This window comes from Acipenser ruthenus, chromosome 7, assembly GCF_902713425.1.
Source record: "Acipenser ruthenus chromosome 7, fAciRut3.2 maternal haplotype, whole genome shotgun sequence".
Classification (NCBI taxonomy): domain Eukaryota; kingdom Metazoa; phylum Chordata; class Actinopteri; order Acipenseriformes; family Acipenseridae; genus Acipenser; species Acipenser ruthenus.
The window spans coordinates 35,393,598-35,419,001 of record NC_081195.1 but is presented as its reverse complement, the minus strand read 5'-3'; the positions used below and the strand labels follow the sequence as shown (position 1 = coordinate 35,419,001).

Sequence of the window (25,404 nt, the reverse complement as noted above, 5' to 3'; positions counted from 1 at the left end):
ACATTTTATCAGTTTCTAAAAAAGATCAATTTGTTTTAATGAATGAATATGACAACATAATAAATGTAAACTGCTTATTGGTATATAGGCAATTTCATTTGTTTTTGTAATTATCAAGATTAGGCATCTGGTTTTCAATACTAATCTGCACACAAACATGATTGATACATACCGGTAGTTGATCCACCCAAACCAATATGAAAGTATTAAGAGCTAAACAATTTAGCTAAAAGCTATATAAATGCAATACGCAAAAAAGAGGACATTCCATTGTGAATTAGCAAAAACGTCCCGTAAAAGTTTATGTATTTTAACAAAATTCATATACAACTTCATGCAGTAATCACCAAGCACAGGGATTACTGTTTGAATACCGTGTGGCCAAACAATCGACGCGCTCTGGGGTCGACTAAAAGAGCTGCTCAGAGAAACAGCAAGCGATTACCAGGGCCTGTGTGTTTACATTCTGAGAACGGAACATGGCCACTACGGGAGGAACAGGTAAGATGGGTTTCAAGCAGTGCCTGAAACAATTTGTTTTTCCACCAATTTACTCAAATGACTGGATTATTATCATATTTATTGTAGGATTCGCGAACAACATGTTGTTTTTATATTTTTTTTGTTTGTTATAACACTAACGTTTTGTTATTTGTTTTCTCTCTTTCGCAGTTGGACAAGGGACAATGACTTCTTCTGTACCCGGGACGGGCAACTGTTTTGTGGCTAAAGGTTTAGATATCAGCCTGGCAGCCTTACAGCGACACGATCCCTACATAAACAACATCGTAGATTTGGCTAGCCAAGTTGCGCTCTACACATTCAGTCACGTGTCTAATGAGTGGGTAAGAATAAATACGCAGTTTAAAATCCGTTTTTGTTTTTACGGGCCACTGACGTCTCAATCTGCCTGGTTTAAATAAACACGTTTTAAAAAGTTCTGATTTCAAGTTGTTTCCACTTTGTAGTCGCGGGAACACAAACCGACATTAACACTTTTATCAAAATGTTCATTGTCAGTGCTGTGAAAAAAAGAAAGTGTATTTTGAATCACCCATCCAGAAAGATTAACAATGTAATTATTATTAAAACAAATATGTAACCATTTCTGCAGCCGCTGTGCACTCTCATTTCTTAACGCATATTTCCTCAGTAATTAAACACCGTAATGGTGTAAATTGACACAGCGTAGATCACTTGGCCATATGCCAAGATCAGATTTAATAAAGGAGTATTTTAGATCACAACTGGTAAAACGCGAGTCTATCCTGGAATAGCCTTGTCTGCTTTGTAAGGTAGCACGACACTGGTGTTACAAGTACGTGTTCAGTAAACCTAAATACTGATGTTTCAGTAGCAATACAGGTAAATGACTACGAGTCATTTTATAAAGTGTTTTAATGTACTTAATTCAAAATAAATATTATTGTAAAATCACCTGTAGCCTGTGCATCCATCCTACAAGCTCCCCATTCATTACTGTTAAGTATATGTAGTGATCTAAGTGCATTATACACTTTTGTTTTTTTTAAAGTCATCCATTTAACAATTTATAACTTTTTTTAACCAAATTTCCCACTTTTGTACCTAGATTTAGAACACAATGCTTTGCTTTGCATTTTTCCCTGCGGTTTAACAAGTTGTCAACTTTCTGACTTTGCAGGAGAAGACCGATGTCGAAGGGAGCCTGTTTGTATATACAAGGTAATGGGGGGATTGAACACTCTGAATAATGAAACTTGTAATGAGAATTTTCCACTTGGCAAAGTGGATGCATGCTAAGCTTCAGTTGACTTAGGTTTGGGCTATGGGCTTCCAGTGCTAAGCCAGTACTGTTAATAAGCTTCCCTCCCCCCAAAGACAATCCTGTACGGGGAATAATATACAATACATGAAGTTGTAAAGATTTTCAATATTTATTATATTTCAAAAGATGCTCCCTATGCAGATCCCAACCTGGGGAAACGTCAACGCCTAATGTGTACTTTTTCAAATGACCTGTTCAATGAATTAGTCACCGAAGTGACCGAACATTGGTGGCTGCTGATCCAAGGGGGTTCAGTTGTCTGTTAATTGTTTAGGTTGGATTTGTGCTACTGCTGCTGTGTAATAAATGACTATCTGTGCTCTGATTGGCTGAAACGACCTAGAGAGTTGGTTTTCATTGCAGCTATACTACAGCCTCGGCTGAAACTTGTATCATGTTTGTATTAGACTTGTTTGTGTGTCTTATCAGTTCAAGCGTATCTCGGTTTCCTTACTAAGGTTCCATAGCTACTGCCTCTGCTTACATGGGACCAGCTGCCTCTGAGCTCACAACATCTGGCCTTTCTAAAACCACACAGTAAACTTTAATAGACAAAGTGTTTCAGAAATGAAATAATCAAGTAGCAGCACCTTGATTATTCCATATGTAAGTTAGAGCAGGTGACGTAAAGACAGGCTTTGCTGTCCCAGTAACGAGACTTTACTGCTCCTACAGGTGCTCCTTAATAGTACTCATGATAAAACGCGTATTGGAATTTGCAGCTTGCGATGTGAAACCCGATGGGCTACTTGTATGATGCATAACAAGTTTAAATGAGCATTTAATGATGGACTGTTTTGTTAAGACAAACATTAAATGAAATAGGAAGAGTATGTGTTCATCACGACTGTAAAATACACTTCATTCAAGAACCATTAGGTTAACAACAATGAGCTATGTTGTGTTTTTGGTCTTGTATCACAATACAAACGATACGTACAGTACTTCTATTACAATACGATATATCATGTAAAGAAAGCATCATGATTCACTGATACACAATGTATTGTTACACCCCTAGTGCTTGCATACTTGCATCTCATCCAATTGCCATTTTTAATTGTCCACCTTGAAGATCTTGGGGTCTGTTCAGTTGATCTAAACAGTACTGGATCTAAATGCTGCTACTGTTTAGATAATTACAATGGGACCCTTTTGGCACAGCGGTTGTGCAGACCTTTAGCAGTGCCTCTGAGTCTATTAAGGGTATTTCTATCTGTACAAATGTGTCATTTGCAAAGGAAGTGGTCTTTTTTAAAATAAAAAAAAATACTTTTATATGTCATTGTTTGGATCAGTTCAATAAACCCCCAAATATCTGTTCACTTCTACAAAGTTTATACCTTTTTTTTCCTGCCAGTAGAAATATTAAACAAGCAAAACATTTTCTCCTTGCGGTAATTGATGCACCGCCTTTTGTGTGCTTTTAATATGAGCCAATGGAAAGATTTCCTGTCTCGGGAATTGCAATAAAACGGTTCAAGCTTGGGTTCCTTCCATGTAATACATTTTGTAATCTGTAATAGGTAATTTCCTAAACGTTTAAATTCTTAACATAATGGGAGAAATTATCATAAGAAGCCCTCCATCACTGTATAATACATTAGTGCAACATGTATTTGCGGATCAGACTGTGTGTGTAGAGCATTTAACTGTATATGGAAAAGAAATGCTGAATATGACTTAAATTGGCATACACTGTAGACTAACTACAGTACTATATAATCACTAAGGCTAATACCTGTATTTGGCCTTAATATTTTTAAATATTTAGGAATAATTCTAAACTATTAACCCCCTTAATGTGGTCACTATAGCCACCACTGAATACCCAGTTGGTCCAATCCAGTCCAGTCCAGTGGAACCCTGGCTCTGTTTTGTCTCTGTTCTGTAGATCTGCCTCTCCCAGGCACGGCTTCACCATCATGAATCGGCTGAGCATGGACAACCGGACGGAGCCCATCACCAAAGACCTGGACCTCCAGCTGCAGGACCCCTTCCTTCTCTACCGGAACGCACGCTGTAAGCACTCTCTCCCTCACCTCACTTTGGGGAAGCTGTATGTGTTTCTTACAGCCACCAGTGCTAGGAAGTAGTGTTCTGCAGTATATCGATACCTACGGTAGATCATGATACCAGAATCCTACCATACCTAATATCGGGGTAAAATAAAAATATAGAACTGTCATGATTTTTTTGTTTGTTTTTTTTGTTTTTTTACTTTTAAAATAACTCTGTAATTGTGTGCGTTAAAAACAATATGAACTAAGCTTACTCATTTCCGCTTAGAGGAAGTGACCAACTACCCTGCGCGCTCTGGGAAAATTAAATTACTGCAACAGTTGTGGTGAATGCCGAGAAAGAAGCTTGTGTGGAACTATTTTGGATTTCAGCCAGATGACAACAGCAATCTGGTTGAAGGCAGACAATGTCAAAAGTGTTCTAAAGAAGTGAAAAATAAAGGAAGAAATTTATTGAAACATCTTTCAGATCATCACCCCAATCTCTTTGCCGAAGTTTACTTTCTTTTAGTTTCTTCTGTTCTTTTACTAGTTTAAGTAAGTGAATCCCAGTGCATATTACTTAAAGGCACAGGAAAGATAACAAATAAAACAGGAATGTGCTAGAAGCTGATCAAAAGGGAGTTCTTTGATGCTTGTTTATTTCGTCATTACAGTGCATTTGCTAGAAGCTGCAAATTGCCGACATGTGTCATTAAAACTCTACCACATGTCAAAAATGTTGGCGATTGTTTTTATATTCTTTGGATTTTGTGTTAATCCATATTTTATGTGAATGTAATGCGATAGCTGTGAAAACGCTGTGCTTTGAATTGCATGCATGAGCAGTGGAAAGACCAGAATGAATACAGACTTCATTGCCAGCTTATCAGTTTCTCTACAGATAACAGGATCAATGTGATGCTTCACCTGCAGAGGAAAGCACGGGACCTGGCAGTAATGCTTCCAAGTCACACTGCAAAAGCCTGCTACAGGTTCAGCATGAAAGCAATAAAAAGCATGTAGTTTATTATAGTAGCCAAAGTGGTTGTCTTTTGTCTAATTTACTTTCTGTGCAGGTTTTTAACAACCAGACGAGCATGATGGGCCGAAAGTCTTATGTTCTTATTTGAGGTGCATTGGGTCGTTGTTTTGACGGAGACATTTGGCTTGAATATGCTTAAACAGGATTCTGTTTTAATAGCATGTAAGAGGAAGGCATCTACATTAGTGGCCTGTTTGTTTTAGAAATGTAGCATTAAATATAATGCTTAACTTTGAATTTTTCACTATTGAATTGCGTATGTTAGCAGCGTTTTTTTAGTAAAGCCATTCTTTACCAGAAAGTTTTTTTTATTTTTTATCCACTGAACTAATTTTATTAAATTTATTTGGAAGTAGTGATTTACAGAATATCTAACACTACAAAATTGTAAAATGAAGGCATAGTGTTTAAAATTAAGAAATACGTTTGTGTGTATTCCCTAATGTAACACATTACTGTGTTAGTTTAAAAAGAAATGTTTTACAGTGTACATGAGTCAATCAGGCTAGTCTAGTTTAGCATTATCTGTTACTTACTTTTACTTATAAAATATTTGAACAGTATAGATTCATGGAGGTGTTGTGTTGTAGTAACTTTAAGAAACATAAGAAATGTTACAAACAAGAGGAGGTCCATTTGGCCCATCTTGCTCATTTGGTTGTTTATTGATCCAAGTAAGAACCTCATCAAGCCATTTCTGAAGTAACTGTGTAAATCAATTTCCACAACAGTGCTTAATTTTTTCATTCGTTGCTCACATTTTTAGGGCACTTCTGTGATACCCCTGTATGTAAAACACCTGGCCTAGTTATAAAAAGTCTACTTCAAGGAAAGTATTTGTGTTATTTTGTTATATATATAAGAATTAAGAGACGCTAGAGTTCTCTTTATATGTAAGAAATAAAGAAAATGGTGTCTTTTACACTAAGTGTTGCGCTTTCTTACCAGTTTTATTTGAATTTTATATTCTGTGGCAATGACCTTTTGAATACACTGGAACTTGCTTCCACCATGCGGTAGCACTATTAACTGTGTATCAGCCTCTTACGCACTTTGCACTTGCAAAAAAAGGAATTTGGCAGCCATTTAACATGTAATGGACTTAAAATCCAAAGTATTGTGATAGTGTTGAATATCATATCCTGAAATATCGCAGAACACTACTATAAAGGCATATGTACTTTTTTGATCCGGCAAGTCGTTCTCAAGTTCTGAGAATCGCATTCTTTTTAATGGAACCAAAAATCCATCCAAGAAAACGTTATAAAAACAGCAATTGTACCGTAGGCCCATGCACATAATTAGATCAGGCTTTTGTGAAAGAATAAAACATCAAGTTGCTGGCAAGCTAGTAAAAAATACTACTTGAATTGTATATAGTTATGATATATAGATGAGTGCTGTATGAGCTACATATCTTTGCAGATCTTCATAGAGCTATCAGTACTACTGCTTGGTATCTCTAAATCATAGTAGTTCCTGCAACATACAGTTTTTACTGCTATTTAGGAATTTCTCAGTAGATAACAATTATAAATAGGCAATGAATAGTGCAGCTGGATAATGTGTCTCGACAACGGAGCCCCTTTACCATATATAGTGAAAGGGAAGGAGCACGCTTGTGTGCCAGTGAGTGTCCTGCCAATTCTGGGGATCCAGGCCAGCCACCCCAGATAAGGTAAAAGAAAGTGCTGAACCCCTTTGCACACACTGGTTCCCCAAACCATTCCCAACATCCCAAAAACACTTACTGCTTGAAGGTGAAAGCCAAAATACCGTGTACTTCGACTGAATTGACAGACAGACTAGCAAGCCTCACTTTGGTTTGTGTTGTAGCTTTGCAATACTGTTGTTTATAATTATTTAACAATATTGCTGTGTACGCTCAGCCACAATACTGAATGTTATGACACAGAACCCCCGTGGTGCGACATTAAGGCAAAACCCACCAAGTCCTGAGAAGTCTCAGTACTTTTAAAATAGGCCTTTATTTTCGAGTTTATTGAAACTATAGCTACATAGCCAAAATAGGTTTTGCTTATGAGAAAGGCAACTGTTAAATAAAAATGCTAAAATACCAAAACATTAAACTGACCCTGTTTCTCATAGCGTACATTGATATGACTAAATTAAAAACAAGCCTCTCACCTCCAGGACGAACGTAGACATGGTTGAGCTGTGTCTCCGAAACCACGTTCCCTTTGTACTTCACCTGCGGCTCCTCTGACAAGCGCTGGTGCTTGGGCTTCTGTGACCGGGAGAGCAGATTTCGGATCATTCTCTGGGTGGTGTATTCCTGAGAGTGGTCGTTGGTCTCTTGGTTTTAGAAAATACGGTGCGGTTTTAAAGCAGTCAGGATACAGCACAGCAGAGCTGAAATGGCCTGTAGATCCACTTGCAGGCTGACCGTTTAATATGTAGAGGGTCATTACTTTGTCAGCTCTCTCTACTCATTTTTTGTGTTCACTTTTTTTTTTTTTTCTCACATTCTATTCCCTCCCCCCTCCCCTTGGTCTTATCTCTTTAAACTAATCTCAAGAGGTGTGGGGAAATGTTCACTGTCTGCCTGTCTCCACTGCACTTCACCATGATGGGCTCTGCCATTGCTTTCCAGCACAGGCTCCATTCTCCTCCCCCTACTGAAAACACCCTACAGATAAGATTGTTCAAATATTTGTGACATAAGTATGGACATTAAGAACTACCTGGAAAATAGGTTTGGAACCACAATGTAGATGGCTGTAGACATTGTTACTGTACTCTACCATTTACTTTTGAGGGCTTATTCTTGTGCTCTGATTGTGTTTCTGTTTTCAGTGTCCATATATGGGATCTGGTTTTATGACCAAGAGGATTGCCGGAGAATCGCAGAACTCATGAAAAAGTAGGTAACTTTTTAGTAGGTAACTACATTCTTTTATGTTTTCTGATGCAGAAAACGAGCAATACTGTTCCTGGGTCTCGCTAGCATAAGATAATTGTAACAACTACCTTACTGTTTGGCTGCTGCTTTTCTTGTTTTTGACCTGGGAATGAGGCCCCACAGTTACCGTTCATTTTGTGCTGCACAGGGGGGAAGAGTCAGGTGGAAAGTTAAGGATAGTACTTGCATCAAACATATTGCGTTGTGGCAGGCAAAATGAAAATAAAACAAATAGGCGAACTGTGGCTTTCCTTTTAAGCGATCATACAAAAATAACTAACAAAAGACTTCACGCTACTTCTAGCCTTACCTCTCCTGCACTTCCATTTGCTAATGTACATCTCATAGGTGCAGATTTGAAAGAAGTTGCATTGTTACAGCAACACCCGACCTTTGGGGTCAAAGCATGTCAGTCATCAAGGGAAGCAGCTGGTTGGTTAATTTCACTCTGTAGCTGAAATGACCTAGGATAAGCTTTATTTCCCTGCAGCTCAAATAATTTCCTTGTGCTTCATTTAAACCTGACACGGGTGCATCAACCTCACAGTAATCAATAAACTAGCATTTCGGATGTCCACACTCATGAACAAAAACTCAGAATGTCTTCATCTCTATGTTTGTATTCGTTATTCATTGATTATGAAATTAACAGTTAAAACAAACGTGTGTCAACCTCAGGCGGTCGTCCTCCGCATTTATAAGACTTTGCACATTCCCAGCTAAAATCGCAAAAGTAAACAAATTGGACTATCCGCAAAGTCAGCTTTCTGATAAAAGTGAGTACACCAAAGACTGAAATATAACACAATGGGTTCTATATATTCTGAACTGCACCGGTACAAACTAATACATTACTGTAGAATCTATAGTTGTAGATCGCCTTGTTTGTGGCAGCGTTTAATTGCATTCGTCTGTCTCCCCCTTCTCCAGTTTAACACAACAGGAGCTGCTCAAGACCCAGCAGGGGGGAGGCAGCTCCCCAAGAACACTTCACTCCGGGGACAGCAGAGGTGTGGACATCCTGGAGATGCTGACCAAGGCCAGAGATGAATACGACAAGGTATGCAGAATGTTGACCTCACCACTAGATGGCACCAAATCAAGACTTAAAGGTCAAGCCACTTTATTACCTCTAAGAGGGTTCTCGGAGTTGTGTTTCCTTTACTTTTTTATGGCAATTGCAATGTGAGGTGGCTCTGTTGCTCCAATATTGACCTGCTCTTTTATTTATTTATTTATTTATTTATTACTTGGCTTTGAGCTGCTCTGAGCTTGTTTGGATAATCCTAACTGCTAGGACTGAACAGCCAACCTCATTCCATTCAAATCACGTGACAATATGACAATTCAACTCTGCCAGCCCCACCTACTATACATGATCTAAACAGAGAGTTCAGTCCCAGCACTAAGGATTCTCTAGAAAAGCTCAAAACCTGGTAAAGGCAGACTGAGAAACGATGCTAAAACCCAGAACTACTCAATAAAAAGACATTTAAAGTTGTGCAGGTTTGCTCTGTAGTGGGTTGGACAGTAAGCATGGGTTCTGATTGAGCAATAGTAACATGGTAGACTGGCAAAACCTGTGTTCTTTTCTTCATCAACACAATGTGGTCCATTCAGTCTTAACATTAACAGATGCACTATTGGATGTTTGAATATTGGGGTATTAGTAATTATTTAAACAGTGGTGTATTTCAAACATGCTCGCTTAGATCAATTTGAATATACCCTAGAAGAAAGAAGCACAAAGGGTTAAATAAATAAATTACTTGCACAATTATCAATGAGTTACTCAGAGCAGTTAATGTAATGTATATTCTATTTTTTTCACTGCTGTGGTAGGAAGAAAACATTAACTGATGTGAAAGATGCAGTCTGCTAAGATGTGATTGAATATTTTATCATTAACATTTGTCCTCTTGGTTTAAAATGTAACCCTAATTGTGGGACACCGCAGAGGCAGCAGGCACACAGCCTCGCACTGGTCTTAAACCTGCACAGTTAGGATAGGACTAGCTGACAGTAGAATAAATTAGCCTGCTGTTGCTGTACTGTAGACTGATGCAAACATTGCTGCACACTATAGCTGATCCATTGTTCTGATAAGATAGGTCTTAAAGTTGCAGAGCAGTGGTTTGAGAGTGAAGCGTCACACAGTGTCTGCTACTGAGTTAAGGGGGTTAGTGCTTCAGCTTGACAAATAGTTTGCTATTTTAGTGGTTTGTATTAACAAGTTCACCAATAGAGGGATTTATAAATACTTTAAATCAAACACCACAGCTTGCAGTATGCCCTGATTAATTGTATAGATGTGTTGGGACGTACCTCCGGGGTTCGGATATGTAACACATGATCTTTTATTCCTGTCCTGCTTTCACTCTCCCTCCCCTGCCCTGTTCTCTTTTCTTCAGGGTAAGCCAAGTTCAGAGCCAAAGGAAATCGCTGTCAGCAGTGTGATCTTCAACAACCCCAACCTGATCAAACCCATCCCTGTGAAACCAACAGAAAGGCACTACGCTCCTGTGCAGCACCAGCAGCCCCGCAAGGTGACATAGCCTGGTGGAAGCCTTGGTCTCTTAGACCCTGCCACACTACATAACCGATCTCGAGAACCGTACTCAAAAACATTTTAGTTAGACCAGCTCAAAGCGTCCACAACTAAAGTACTGTTTCATGTTTAGTCAGGCTTAAGTATAAACACTGCTAAAATAGTTTGGTTACAGTTCCTAGCAGTGCAATGGACTGTGGGACATAATATGATAGTATCCCACCGTGCACTGTCTGTTTACAACCCGGCATATATATGGAGCCCGTGCCCGCGGAAGACACTGCACTTCTTAACATGAACGTTATGGTTTTGTTTCTTAAAAACACATTTTATCACCATTTTACAACAAGCCTCAGAATTACGGTACAGTTGATAGTCATTCTCAACTTCAGGCGCCTATTCTTGAGTACTGTATTTGTAATATCCATGCGCCAAAACATATCAGAAAGCATTTTGTGATATTGGAGGATGCACAAAAAATGTAGTTTGGTATTACAGCGTCCACACTTCTGAAAAACCGCACTACCTGATGCGATCTAATTAGACCCGGACTCGAGACAACCCCTGAAGTGGTCTCGAGTCCGGTTTTTGAGTACAGTATTAAACACTGCGTAGTGTGGACGCAAACCGTATTTAGCACTTTTAAGACGGTTTAAAGGCACAGTGTGGACATGGCCCAAGACATGCAGTATCAATTCAGTTATTCTAAACAGTTGTGGATCTAAAGACTGACATTGTTTTAAATTATTAAAATGGGACCCTTTTCCAGAATTTGATATCTTATTTACAAACATACAGTTTTTACACTAGACGCTTATGCACAACTTGATGCACAAAGTGCCCTATATAAATAATCTAAACAGTGCTGATATATTACTGTTAAATTGATTGGATAGACCTCATTTCCTGCCAGTTATACCCAACTTAATCCTACAGTTTATCCTTAGAACAACTAGATGTCAATCCAGTGGGAGCTCATCTAATTTGAAGTTCAAATAACAAGAGTGCTTGGAAAACTGGAAACAAAATGCCACTAAGGTAACTTTATCTGCTCAAATAAAAAGTTGAAAAATGCATTAGTTAGCCAACTGAAACATAGAAACGCCCATGGCACTATTAAAACACTTGTAGAGAAAGACAACATAAGAAAGATCCACCATAATGTCTTTTATTTTTTTTCATTTTAATATTAATACTTTAGGAATTATCCCATAAGAAAATACTAGTCCTGTCAAAAAACTCTAGTAATTTGCTATAGTATGTACTGTAGTATACTATAGAAAGCTGTAGTGTGTTTGAATGGTACATCAAACTCATCTGTGCATTCTGTCTGCACCAACAAAAAGTAATGGGGCAGATTTACTGAGCTTTGCTAATGGAGTAAGACACTGTTCAATGTTTAAAACTATCCAAAATCCATGTCAGTTTAAAAGGGTAAAAACAATATTGTAAAAATAATTGCACAACAGTTACCCCGCTAAAACACTATACAACCTAAGTTTTAAAATATTCACTAAAATGCAGATACACTGCCAGACAGTAAGCACATTCATTTAAAAATCTACTGAGAGTCGAGCTTGCATTGCAGAGGCAGTTCAAGGCATGCATGCTTCGGCATGTGCTTTGGACTTTCAGAGTTTGCACAATTTCCAAACATCAGTTTTGCATCATTTTTCATTAATGGTATAAAAACTGAATTTTTATATACAGCAGTGTATCAAGAATGATTGAGGCATAGTACTAATCAGTATTAATATGTACCATTTTGATCTCTCTGTTTGCGATGCCACAGAGCTGCTGGAACTGTTCCAGATGTTTATTTATTTTGCTAGTTTTGTCAATGTTTTTTCTGCTGGCGATTTTGGAGTCAGGAAATGCAGATTTGCAAAGAGAGCCGATGTGATTGGCAACAGCGACCAGAAGATTGTGCTTGACGATCAACTTGTAAAAGTGTCTCTGCCTCTATCACTGAAGTATCTCCGTCGTTAAATATAACAAAGCCACGTATATGCTTTGAATTCACAACAGAGCTTCTGTAATGCTTCTGTCTCCTTGTAAGTTATCCATGTGAGTTGCACAGTCATGATGGCACCATGTTTCACAGACTGGTCTGTCCAGCGGTATTCACAGTAAAACATCAGCCCTAGTATCATTCAACTTCTTTTAAAAATGACCATTCTGCTTCCAATTTTAATAAGTGATAAAGTATTATAATTATTAACATTTAATAAAGTAATACGTTTCTGAAGGACATCGCTGTCTGTACATAAGAACTTTATGGAGCCAGTTAGAATGCCATAATAGAACTATCAACAGCGAAAATGTATATAGATTAATTCAGTTATGTAAAAACAAAAACAGGAAAGCACTGCATGAACATTCATGGAGTATCCTTCATTTATGAACAAGCATAGCTTAATACCCCTTTTGGCGTAATGCCTCAGCAGAGACCAGAATAGTAGCTGCTATAGTCAAATCGTAGCATTTGGCATTATTTCTGTGTTGGTTTAAAGTAGCTTCATATGTTGTCATTTCAATAGATTTTTCTTACATTACCTTTACTAATGTTATAGTGTTTGCAATCATTCTGAGTTGTTCTGTTGCTCTGATATTAAGTTACTAATTTTTCTCTAAGTCTGCCCTTACTTGGGCTTACTTACTAATTATACTATCCCAATACTGGGGACCCAGGACACAATATAGCAATGGAAATGTAAAAAAACTAATTTAATCACATTTGAAGCTACTTCCTCTTTAACAAGTTAACTGAGAAGTCTGCTCCTCTTGCAGGATGGCGAGCCTGAGCCCAAGCACTTATCCCTGGCAGCCCTTTTCGGAGCCAAGGACAAGTCTGTCCCAGGGCAGGACAGCAGCATGCAGTCGAGAGGGGCAAAAGCTGAGAATCGTCCTGCAGTGCTCCGATCCCTTTCTTATGAGGAACCGGGGCAGGCACCCACAAAGGCAGCTGCAGACAGCAGCACCGCCCACCCCTGCCTGGCCTTCCAGAAGCTGATGACCTCCCAAGGAGGGGCTGTGGAGCTGCGGCCCGTCTCAGAATCTCCTGAAAACCGGCTTTGTGAGAACGGAAGTTTCCAGCCAGCCTCCTGCCCCGGCCGAGACCCTCTGCACAGACTGTTCCAGCCCCCGGCCTCCGCCTGCTCACACCAGCCGACCCAGCTCCAGGGAGCACCCAACCTCCGCAAGCCTGACTCCGGAGCAGGCCCCCTAGTAGAGCCCCTGGGCTTCAGCAGCAGCAGTCGCCAGTCGCAGCCCCTTTTCTTCAGCCCCAATGGCCCCCAGCTTGTAGCTCCCTCTCCCCGGCACCATGTTCCAGGCGTGGTCTACCCCCACGAGCTGATCCAGAGACTGCAGCTGGTCCAGCAGGAGCAGAACCCCGATGGGCTGCCCAGGCCCACCCTCGCCGCCAGGTTCCATGAGCCCCTCAGCCAGAGTTCCAGGCCCCTGGTCACCTGGACAGAGAAGAGCCCCGCCAGGGACAAGTCACATCCGCTGTTTCAGGTAATGTGTTTATAGCACGGTCAGCCTTGAAGGTAGGAGGGACTCGATCTCATGGACGAACAAAAAACAAACCGCATTGCCTACTTCGAAAGTACTGTACTTCAGTTCTCAGTAGTGTGCAGATGGCCAAAAAAAGTAAGAAAGAAATAAGCTCTGTGTTAAAAGAAACATGTGTAAAGTTCTCACTGTACATACCCTCTGCTGCCGCTGGGCTCGTTCCTTCAATAAGAAAATCCCACTCTGCTTTGAAAGGAAGAGGGGTGTTGTAGCAAAGTGGCTTGCAGTGCACAGGCTTGCAAACAGTGTTCACGGTCCAAACAGTTTCTTTAATTTGTTTTCACGGTTTGGCACCATTAAATAATAATGCTGGCAACTACACAGCAATGTGTAATTGCACAGCCAAACAATACAGGGTTTCAGTCCCGTAATAATACACAAAGGCAATGTAAGGCACGGCTCTGCGTCCTTTCGCTGTGCCCCTGTGCTGGTGGTGAATACACAGTTAAGTGTGACTGGTGCAGTGTTTGTAATCCGGGTTGGATGCTGGCTTAACAGCGACAGGTCCCGGTTTGCTTAGCCGTCTAATAATTACAAATAAACGGCTAATAACAAACACAAATACAAAACACTCTCGGTTACTTTCAGTTTTGCCCATCCTTTACAGGTCTTTCCATAACCAAAACAAAGAAACAGATCGCTCGGCCATACACCCTGATGTCCCTTCAGTCACGCCCCCTTTGGTATCGAGTGCAATCACGTCTCCTCCAATCCATGACTAACACATCGCCTACCACAGTAAGGTACTGACTTCTACTGTTGTGGCTTCGCCCCCTTTTTGGATGGCTGACTAACCCTGGAATGAACTATCAAACCATCCAGTCCAGGGCACACTGTTCCTGTTATACTGTGTCCTCGCAGGTCAGGAGGGAGATTGTTGACTCGGATTCATTCGCTGTCTGTCACATATCCCACCGCTCAGAGTGGAGTCAAAGGAACAGTCGGCTGAATCTACTTTTCCCATTACACCCCCCCTCCCGGGAAAAGTAATCCGCATTTTGGTGGTCTTTCCTTGCACGGTGTGTCATGAAATGCATGAAGATTTGCAGCACCAGATACCACGAGTTATCCAGGCATTGCTATCCTTCATAGTTCTTAACCACTTGAGTGGGGCATGGTCAGTGACGAGATTGAATGAATGTCCCAATAAGTAGTAGCGTAAGGTCTGAGTGACCCATTTAATGGCCAGACATGCATTTTTAATTCATTGTTTCTACTGTGGCCAGCCGAGATATATATATATATATATATATATATATATATATATAATATATATATATATATATATATATATATATATGTATATATGTTTTTAGCATGGGATATGTCTCCGTGTCTCCATGGATACAGGAGATGGCCATCTGGCCTTGTGACTGCCACGACACACCGCCCAAGAGAGCTGTCCGAATTAAGGTCTGCTCACACCCGGAGTGCACTAATGCATGGGTACTCACTTTACCGACAACTACATCAACAATACAAGGTTCTTCCCGACCATTTCCCTGTCTTACCCGCGTCCGATGCCAGATGACATGTCGTCACGTTGCATAGCTGAGGAGCACAGCTGGGCGACATGTCCTGTTTGGTGGCAAAAGGCTGGTCTTGGAGGAGATCAGGGAGTCCTCAAAGTCCTCTGCCAGTTTGACTGCGACTTCTAGGGTGGCTGGATTGGCACCATATCCACGTTTGGGTCTCGGCGCAGACCACGTGGCAAAATTTCTCCAGGGCAATGGTTTCGCCTATTTGTACCCACGTCTTCGAAGTACCAGAATCGTACCCGATGCTGGTACATGGGGTACTTCCCTGCTGCTGACTCTCTTGATCAGTGCCATGTACCTCTCCTCTGTCTTTCTCTCCACAGCCTCCCATCTCTCATCCAGCGCTTGTAACAGCGCGGATAGTCAGTTTCCAGCCGACCCTGCAGGCTAGTGCTTTCAGTGTCCCCTGTACCCCTACTCTAAATGTGAATTGAATTGTAGCATCCTGCAGTTCATAGTTATGACCTGTAGATTTAAATTAAAGTTTATAGCTTGTAATTTTTTTTAGAACGATGATAGGATAAATGTATTTATGCATTGCATTTCTAACTTAATGTCCACTATTTCTTTACATTACATTATTATTTACTGTAATAATAAAGCAGCAGCAGCAGCAGTGTGTGCCCCTGAGAACAGGGTGCTGTGCTGCTGCAGCAGTGTGTGCCCCTGAGAACAGGGTGCTGTGGTGCTGCAGCAGTGTGTGCCCCTGAGAACAGGGTGCTGTGCTGCTGCAGCAGTGTGTGCCCCTGAGAACAGGGTGCTGTGGTGCTGCAGCAGTGTGTGCCCCTGAGAACAGGGTGCTGTGCTGCTGCAGCAGTGTGTGCCCCTGAGAACAGAGTGCTGTGGTGCTGCAGCAGTGTGTGCCCCTGAGCACAGAGTGCTGTGCTGCTGCAGCAGTGTGTGCCCCTGAGAACAGGGTGCTGTGGTGCTGCAGCAGTGTGTGCCCCTGAGAACAGGGTGCTGTGCTGCTGCAGCAGTGTGTGCCCCTGAGAACAGGGTAGAGGAACTAAAGCCATTACAATATACTAATCTAGGATCTTATGTTGGTTTTGTGCCATTTGATAATTGTGCATGTTGCTGTCCTTCTGTATTCCAAAATAAAAGTGGTTAGGTAATTGTCAAGAAAAATAACACTATGTAACACAATTTTTGTTCCTGGGTAGTAAGTGTTATTTCCTAATTGCTTATGCCTCAAAAGTATAGAAAATGGCTATTATTCCCCACAAACTTTGCTTTTGTGACCAGGACAGTGATATTTTGAAATGTACCTATTTCCAATGAGAAAACAGGCGAATTTGTGTCTTTTCGTTCACATAGTCAGAAAAAAACAACATATGAATCCAAATTAACATGTATTTATACTAAAGTAATACAAAAATGACTACAAAAGATTTAGAAGTGAGTAGTTTTTCGAGATTTACGATTATACTGTAAATCACTTTCACGAATCAGCCCCCAAATGTAGTCTCCCATCATGTTCTCGTTATACTGTCCTTGGTAGCGGCGTTCAAAGTCCAGTATATCCTGGTGGAAGCGCTCGCCTTGCTCCTCCGAGTACCCTCCCATGTTCTCCTTGAATTTATCAAGATGAGCATCAAGGATATGGACTTTGAGGGACATCCTACAGCCCATTGTGCCGTAGTTCTTCACCAGAGTCTCAACCAGCTCCACATAGTTTTCGGCCTTGTGATTGCCCAGGAAGCCCAGAACCACTGCGACAAAGCTGTTCCAAGTCGCTTTCTCCTTACTAGTGAGCTTCTTGGGGAATTCATTGCACTCCAGGATCTTCTTTATCTGTGGTCCGACGAAGACACCGGCTTTGACCTTTGCATCAGACAGCTTAGGGAAGAAGTCTTGAAGGTACTTGAAGGCTGCCGACTCCTTATCTAGAGCTCTGACAAATTGTTTCCTAAGGCCCAATTTGATGTGCAGTGGTGGCATCAGCACCTTCCGGGGGTCCACCAGTGGCTCCCACTTGATGTTGTTCCTCCCCACAGAGAACTCGGTCCGCTGTGGCCAGTCCCGCCTGTGGTAGTGCGCCTTGGTGTCCCTGCTGTCCCAAAGGCAAAGATAGCAGGGAAACTTGGTAAAACCGCCTTGGAGACCCATCAGGAATGCCACCATTTTGAAATCTCCTATGACCTCCCAGCCGTACTCATCATACTTCAAGGCGTCCAGCAAGGTCTTGATGCTGTTGTAATCCTGTTGTAATGCAGCTGGAACTAAACTGAACTGGTGGGCTTAAGGCCCCTCTATTTATACTACTATTTATATTACTGGAAAGTTCTAGAAGTTACTCCAAGTTTACTCAGCACTGAATCTATCTGGAATGTTCTGGAAAATAGGTAAATTTCAAAATATCACTGTCCTGGTCACAAAAGCAAAGTTTGTGGGGAATAATAGCCATTTTCTATACTTTTGAGGCATAAGCAATTAGGAAATAACACTTACTACCCAGGAACAAAAAATAAATAAATAAATTGTTACACGGTGTAATTATTCCTATTGAGAAATACACATATACAGCATATTATCATGCCCTCCTCATCCTTATGAGAAATACATGTATGCGAGGCAATAAAAGCAGGAAGGATACAGTAGATTGATTTGTTTTCCAGTTATGTCATGTCTATGCCTAGACAGCCTGCAGTCCGAAATGTGGCGTGTTTAGAAGCTAACGGGATCTCTTGTCTCAATCATGTGATCTCTCCCCAGCGAATTCCAGCTACAGTAGCCCCCACTCTGCTCATGTCTCCCATGGAGTTCTCCCAGTCCAAAGCAGGGAAGCCTGCAGAGAGCAGCCGGCTCGCCATGCCCCCAGCGGAGAGCTGTCAGGGGCTGAGGAGCTTGTTATCCCCCAGGCAGGCTGCGGAGCCTGTCAGTCTGACACCCAGCACTCTCACCAAGGGCCAGCTCCAGGACACGCTGCTCTACCTGATCAAGGTAAGGACAGTGCAGAGGAGAACTGCTTGCTTATTCATGGGCTTTATTTAAGAGAAGTTCTGTTCAAATTGTATTGATCTTAACTGAATTCTTCTCCCCTGGTTAACTATGCACGTTTTTTTTCCCTTCTATCTTGGCAAGCAGCTTCATTTTGTGTGAATGTATGGACTGCCCTAATGAGTCCCTGCTCACTGCCATGTATAAGAGTCCTGTGCTTCTCCTTCCCATAATCCTACTAGGATAGGGTAAAATGTTCTAGTGGAAAACATTGTATCTCTATATAGGAACAGTGAAAACATTTTTAAAAAATCCAGGGCTGACAACCACTGATTTCATGACAAGGTAACTAAATTAAATGCTCAGGCAGGAACTAAAAAGGAAAGTCTTGCTGCTGCTTTAATGGAGCAGGACAGCAGTCGAATAGCAACAAGTGTAGACAAGCACACATTTCAGATGTTTGATATTGCAAACGGATATGTTGTAAATGTATAATTAATCTTGGGGATTCTCTGTCTGACCAGCAGGGGTCGCTGAAGGGCAGAACCTCCGTTTTGGGTCCCCTGCCATTGGCAATCAGGATTCTTACCACACTTGCATGACATTACAAGACAAGCCACCGGAGATCATGTTTCTTTATTTATAAACACATTTTCTTGTACAGAGAAAACCGACTGGTAATGGTGGTCATCATTATTTATTTCCACCTGATAGTATAAAAAAGCACCCACAGTACGTTGCAAAATCTTGGTTATATGTTATAACCACAGTTAATCACCTTTTTTATTTTGTATTGTTTGTTTAAAAACTGAAATCTGACGTTTTTAAAATGCGTTTTCTAAGTAGCAAGTTTGGTAACTGAGAATAATTCAATCTACAGTCCAAAATTAACGCTTCGTGTGTGCTTTTCGTCACCACTGAACACATTAATTATCTTGTGGCAGATCTAAAAAAAACCGCTTTCCTCTAACCTGTTGCAGTCTGGCTGATTTATTGATCACATTATTAGCATGACTAAATACAATCAAACACATTATAGGTTGATGTTGGAGCCACAGTGGAGACGGTTTGGGGGCAGCAATGCTTAAACCCAGGGCTTGAATTTCATTTTTGTGTGTGTGGGGGGGGGGGGGGATTTCCCCCCTATCCTGCAGCCAATGGGAGGGGGGGGGATTCCAAAATTTTATGGGGGAATGGCAAAAAAAAGGCACTTTTGCGTAACAAAACTATATATATTCTACTGCATCATCATTCACACTGGTGTTGCTTTAGAATAAGCTGCTTACAGGAGACCTACAGCTGTTCATCCCTGTGAGACAGGCACTCTCCATTGCTTTTGCCATTGCCTGACGTGAAGTTTTTGCATGCAGCAGAAGAAAAAGGTGCTTTTCTTTTTAACCAGCGCTCCATTTCTTTTTCTTAACTCTTTACACTCAGTCCTATTTCCTCCTGTTTTTCACTGTTTTTATTTATGTCTGTTTAACTACTGGATAGTTTGTAGTGCATGCATGTAACATATCAAATGAAAAGCCACAAAATGTCCTTTCATATTATGTAAGTTGCAACAGGATCAGGCATACTATATGTGGTAGAGATGAAAAAAATGCTTTTCCAAAAAAATCATGTTTGGTCACTGCTATATACAGTGCCTTGCAAACGTATGCAGACCCCTGACCAATTCTCTCATATAACTGAATTACAAATGGTACATTGAAATTTTGTTCTGTTTGATATTTTATTTTAAAACACTGAAACTCAAATTCAATTATTGTAAGGTGACATTGGTTTTATGTTGGGAAATATTTTTTAAGAAAAATAAAAAAACTGAAATACCTTGCTTGCATAAGTATTCAACCCCTGTGCTATGGAAGCTCCCAGTTTACACCGATGAAAGAAATTGCCCTAACGAGGACACAATTACCTTACCATTAGCCTCCACCTGTGAACCATCAAAGTTGCTGTCACATTTTCTGGATAAAAACCCCACTGTTGAAGGATCATTGGTCATGCTGTGAATCTGAAGGAAAATGAAGACCAATGAGCATCCTACAGAAGTTAGAGATAAAGTAATACAAATGCATAGATTAGGGAAAGGGTACAAAATAATATCCAAGTGTTTGGATATCCCAGTGAGCACAGTTGGATCAGTAATCAGGAAGTGGAAGCTGCATCACACCACCCAGGCACTGCCAAGAAAAGGCCGTCCCCCAAAACTCAGCGCTCAAACAAGGAGACTTGTGAGAGAAGCCACAGAGAGGCCAACAATCACTTTGAAGGAGCTACAGAGTTCAGTGGCTGGGAGTGAAGTAATGGTGCACCAGTCAACCATATCAAGAGCTTTGCATAACACTGGCCTGTATGGGAGGGTGGCAAGAAAGAAGCTGTTACTTAAAAAGTACCATCTGAAAGCATGTCTGGAGTTTGCCAGAAAGCATGAGAGTGACAGGTTGCGATGTGGGAAAAGGTTTTGTGGTCAGATGAGACCAAGATAGAGCTTTTTAGCCAAAACTGAAAGCACTATGTGTGGCGCAAACCTAACACTGCCCATGCCTCAAGACACGCCATCCCTACAGTGAAGTATGGTGGTGGCAGCATCATGCTGTGGGGATGCTTCTCATCAGCAGGGATTGGGCATCTTGTTAAAATTGAAGGAAGAATGGATGGAGCAAAATACAGGGAAATACTGCAAGATAACCTGCTTCAGTCCGCTAAAAAACTGAAGCTTGGGAGGAAATTCACCTTTCAGCAGGACAATGATCCCAAGCACAAGGCCAAAGCAACATTGGAGTGGCTCAAGAACAAAAAGGTGAATGTCCTACAGTGGCCCAGTCACAGTCCTGATCTCAATCCCATTGAGAATCTGTGGCACTATTTGAAAATTGCGGTCCACAAGCGTCGTCCAACCAACCTGAACAACCTGGAGCAAATCTGCCAAGAAGAATGGGCCAAAATTAAAGCTGTTATTGCAGACTTAATTGCAGCGAAAGGTGGCTCTACCAAATATTAATGTGTGGGGGTTGAATACTTATGCAAGCAAGATATTTCAGTTTTTTTATTTTTCTTAAAAACATAAAACCAGTGTCGCCTTACAATAATTGATTTTGAGTTTCAGTGTTTTAAAATAAAATATCAAACAACGAAATTTCAATGTACCATTTGTAATTCAGTAATATGAGAGAATTGGTCAGGGGTCTGAATACTTTTGCAAGGCACTGTATATATTGTAGTCATAGATTACTAAAAAACACTACACCATTGAACCTCAATATGAAATGGGGAAGCTGAGCTTCTAACCTTTCCAACGATCCCGCCCCTTTCTGTCTAGCTGCTACAATGACGGAGCAATAGGCTCAAAACGAAACCTAAGCTGTGAACTCTGTCACATGATGAGAGGCTTAACTTCAGGCGATCGTATTTCCGGCTAGGAGTACCGCATACACACACTGAATACGTCTTTGGAAAGCCCCGGGTCTGTACTTTTTAAACGAGCCATGGTCGGTGGCTTTTACGGTGCCTGAGTAATATGTGCGTAACCTTTGATGCGCTGGTACCCCAAAATGAATGAGGCTGAGTTAAGCATTAAAGCAAAAGTCAAAACTGCTTATTTACTGCAGTGTACTGCAGTTTCTATAATACTATAATGCTTAAAGATAACGTCCGAGAATCACGTACGAGAGAATAAATTCTCGCGGCACTTAAAATATCCAGCACTACTTTTATTTATTTATTTATTTATTTATTTATTTATTTATTTATTTTAACCAGAACTACTCGGAATGCGGCTCATAGTGCTTTCGTCATGGACACCCACTTCCTTGGAGATTTAATGTAGCGTTTTCAGGCATTCTAAATTGGGTAAAATAAAAAATAAAGTAGCTTGGTGTCTTGTAATATCTCTGCAGGATTTTCCCGCACTGAAAGTTGCAGATATGTGGGAGCAACTTGGAAAATGCGCGATTCCTGCAATTCCGCGCTGAAATTCAAGCCCTGTTAAACCCACAAAATAGACGCTAAGGATTTCTCTTGGATCTTCTGAAACTCTCTGTGTAAGCAAGTTCGGTCAAAAGCAGTTGATTTAAGCAAATTAAACTTTGGTCTTTTTGTGGTTTTTTTTTTTTTTTTTTTAAATATGTTTCTTTACCATTTTTTATTTTATTTTGGCGAAACACGAATTGAGCTTACCAGTGAATATTTAATTATTTTGCAAGATATTAATTGTTGACCCAGATTGACCAAGCACACACATGAAGAAAGAAACAGTAAACTGTTACAGAAATAATTATTAGATGTAGAGAGAGACTGACATTGAACCTTTGAGAATTAGATGGGTGCTGTATGTAAAAGCCACGTTCCTTTCTAGTTTAATACCTGATCTCTTTTCTCTTTCAATCAAGCATTTCCCTAGCCATGCTTAGAGCTTTCATCAAATTGTGCATCAACCTTTTCAATAGGCAACTTAATCTACATTGTCACTCATGGCATGTGCAACACATGACCCGGAATACCCTTTAACCCTAGCAGGTACGCATTGACAGCTGGAGACGTGCAAGAAGCTTGACCTGGCATTAACACACATGAATTCATCTTGTGCAGAGGTCACAGCTTCTGAATACTCATCTGCTGAAAAGGCAGCATGTTCAGTCATTTTACAGGCTGAAGACTTGCATCCTCGCCACTATATACCATTAGACAGGTTTGCATTTAATAGTGATGGAATCATTTTTAATCACCAAGCGTGTGCCTGTACTGGAGAAAGAAAAACAGGGATTTAGTTCTAGGCCTGGTTCGTATTTTTGTCTCGCCACATATAAAATATGTATAGTTTGTTAGTTTACAAGGATTGAATTTCCATTTTCACTGCAATGTAATGTGTATTACAAAATAGTGACCTGACAATGGGGAAATGTGACCCCAGGTTGCTCAGGATTTTTGACCTGAGTTTCTAGTCAGATATCTACAACTTCAAACACAACAAAGAAAACCGGTATAAAGATTAGGAAAAAAGCCTTTATTGTTATAAATGTTAAATATTGCTGTACACCTGTTTTATAAATACGATGAAGGCTTTGTACTGTACTGGGAACTGGAAAAAGGAGCAAAATGTACTGTAGTCAGGAAAAGATAATGGTGTCTGGAGCATGCGATACTGAAAATTAGATGTTTTCTGATGACAAAACCAAATGTGATTTAAAAAAAAAAAAAAAAAAAAAAAAAGAGATTCTATGTAGCTAAAATCAAAACGCATTGGAAACTATTTAAGGATCCAAAGAACAGCAAATCCTGAATCTGTTCCGTCATGGACCTCTCTTCCCTGTATCAATGAATCACCACTGTGGGTACATTTTATATGAGGGTCAGTCTCTGATTACTGGGTGTCCATGTTACATCTGATACCCCGTTTACCATTTGTCACAAATCATCCTGAATAATCAGAGACTGGCGCATTGTTGAAGTACATGGAGCTACACAGGCAGCTACGTTCTCAACCGATCAGTGCAACGCTGCACCTCCCATTCGGTGTTCTACTTCAAGAGGTCATGTAAAGGAATGCTGGTCACTTTGAAAACACATCGGTCACAGGAAAAGCAGCAATAGGCTACTGGGAAGTGATCCAGTGTGTGATGCTTCTGGGAGTTTGAGTTTTTGTAAAGGAATAAATCGCAGGCATTTCTTGAGAAATGCCGTTTTTGTTTTTTCAAGTCGTAGAATAGAAAACGAATTAGTTTATCAATTTACAATAACTCAAACTCAAATTTCAGTTCAAATTTACTGGAATTATTTTGGTATCTAATAGACCTCAAAACACAGAATACTTAGCTTTTTTATTTATTATCATGAGTTTTACCTTATGAACCAATAAACCCCCACTGTGACCCACACCTGATTCTGTGTATGGTTTCTTTTTCAGAACGATTCCTCCTTCCTAAACACCATCTATGAAGCTTATCTGTCCAGTTTGACGAAGGACAAGTGACGAAAAAGCTCTGAAGCGGTTCGATTTTTTTTTTTTTTTTTTTAAAGTTGTTTTTTGTACAGTTGCCGATTTTAACAAATCTGATAAATATCTAGGTGTGAATATATTTCTTCAAAACACATTATTAGTTTTTGCTTTTTCCATGCTCTATTTTTATGCTTTGTTTTTAGTTAAGTTTCCAGTAATGAAAGGAAGGAAGAATAACTGGAATGCAGTTTTATACAAATCTGTATTCATATATCATGGAAAGACAATGGAAAAAGTAGCCTGTCTAGATTGTGTTCAACATGCAATATACTTGGGAGAACGATTGAACACTGTGGCTGGCAGCTGCCTTTGCTTGTCCTCGCACATACAGATTGCTTTCTCGTTATCAGATTTCTTATATGAAACAACAGTGCAGATGCAGTACTATTTTATTTCATATATTTTGTTTTAAAAAGAGAATATTTTTCTATGGTGGAGTTCATTGTATATGCCTCTTTCCAAGGTGCATTGATCACAGTAAAAACTGAATGATTTAAAACAGAAGAACTGGTCACAGTCATTTTAATGTGGTTTTACTTTTATCAGGTTTTAAAACCTTGCTTGTTTTGTCCAATCTTTCTTTTAACAGGAACATCATTAAAATTACTTTTATGGTCCATTTCAAAATTGTGTGAGCCTATTTATTTATTTATTTATTTATTTATTTCCCCTCTGTAAATCTAAACATTTAACCCTTTTGAGTAATGTGTAATATTTAAACTATCCTACACTTTTTTTGTTTTCAATGGACACGTAGACTGGATTTAGTGTTTACTTTTGAATTTGTTTTAAATTTTACATTGGTTTTCACTTAAGTATTCAGCTTCATAAATGTGAAAGTTTTAAACTGGTTATTGATGGAATTGTCTTTTTTTATCCACCTCTGGAATATTGCTCGAATTCACCCTTGTCTTACTGAGCCGGATGCAAAGAAGCTTATACATGCTTTTGTTTTTTCTCGTATAGACTATTGCAATGCTTTGCTCGCTGGTGATTAAAGAAATGTTCTTAACAAGTTGCAATATG

The 25,404-nt window shown here is 40.2% G+C and overlaps 2 protein-coding genes across 3 annotated transcripts in view; one reads left to right on the top strand and one right to left on the bottom strand.

Annotated features, from left to right (window-relative positions):
* Positions 1-7,136, bottom strand: part of LOC117415426 (voltage-dependent L-type calcium channel subunit alpha-1C-like) — a 357,681-nt gene extending 350,545 nt beyond the window's left edge. The window contains exon 1 of the mRNA XM_059026835.1: positions 7,001-7,136. Coding sequence (XP_058882818.1) covers positions 7,001-7,130 — 130 coding nt within the window. The 5' untranslated portion in view covers positions 7,131-7,136. The remainder of the gene's footprint in view (positions 1-7,000) is intronic.
* On the top strand, positions 105-25,005 carry LOC117415428 (mRNA-decapping enzyme 1B-like). Of its 2 annotated transcripts, XM_034025757.2 has the most exons (10): positions 110-501; positions 673-845; positions 1,664-1,704; positions 3,702-3,829; positions 7,670-7,736; positions 8,706-8,835; positions 10,187-10,321; positions 13,114-13,842; positions 18,153-18,380; positions 24,286-25,005. In XM_034025757.2, the coding sequence occupies exons 1-10, from the start codon at positions 480-482 to the stop codon at positions 24,349-24,351; spliced, it is 1,719 nt and encodes a 572-aa protein (XP_033881648.1). In that variant the 5' UTR covers positions 110-479; the 3' UTR covers positions 24,352-25,005. The 2 variants fall into 2 exon arrangements, with proteins under 2 accessions (XP_058882819.1, XP_033881648.1); XM_059026836.1 differs by lacking the exons at positions 18,153-18,380; positions 24,286-25,005 and adding an exon at positions 14,507-15,147 and having other exon boundaries at positions 105-501.
* The last annotated feature ends 399 nt before the right edge of the window (positions 25,006-25,404 follow it).

Coding starts and splice junctions, on each gene's coding strand:
- LOC117415428 (XM_034025757.2), top strand. CDS start 480: ATGGCCACTACGGGAGGAACAG. Junction 3,830..7,669: donor TCTCTACCGGAACGCACGCT/GTAAGCACTCTC, acceptor TTCTGTTTTCAG/TGTCCATATATGGGATCTGG. Junction 13,843..18,152: donor AGTCACATCCGCTGTTTCAG/GTAATGTGTTTA, acceptor ATCTCTCCCCAG/CGAATTCCAGCTACAGTAGC.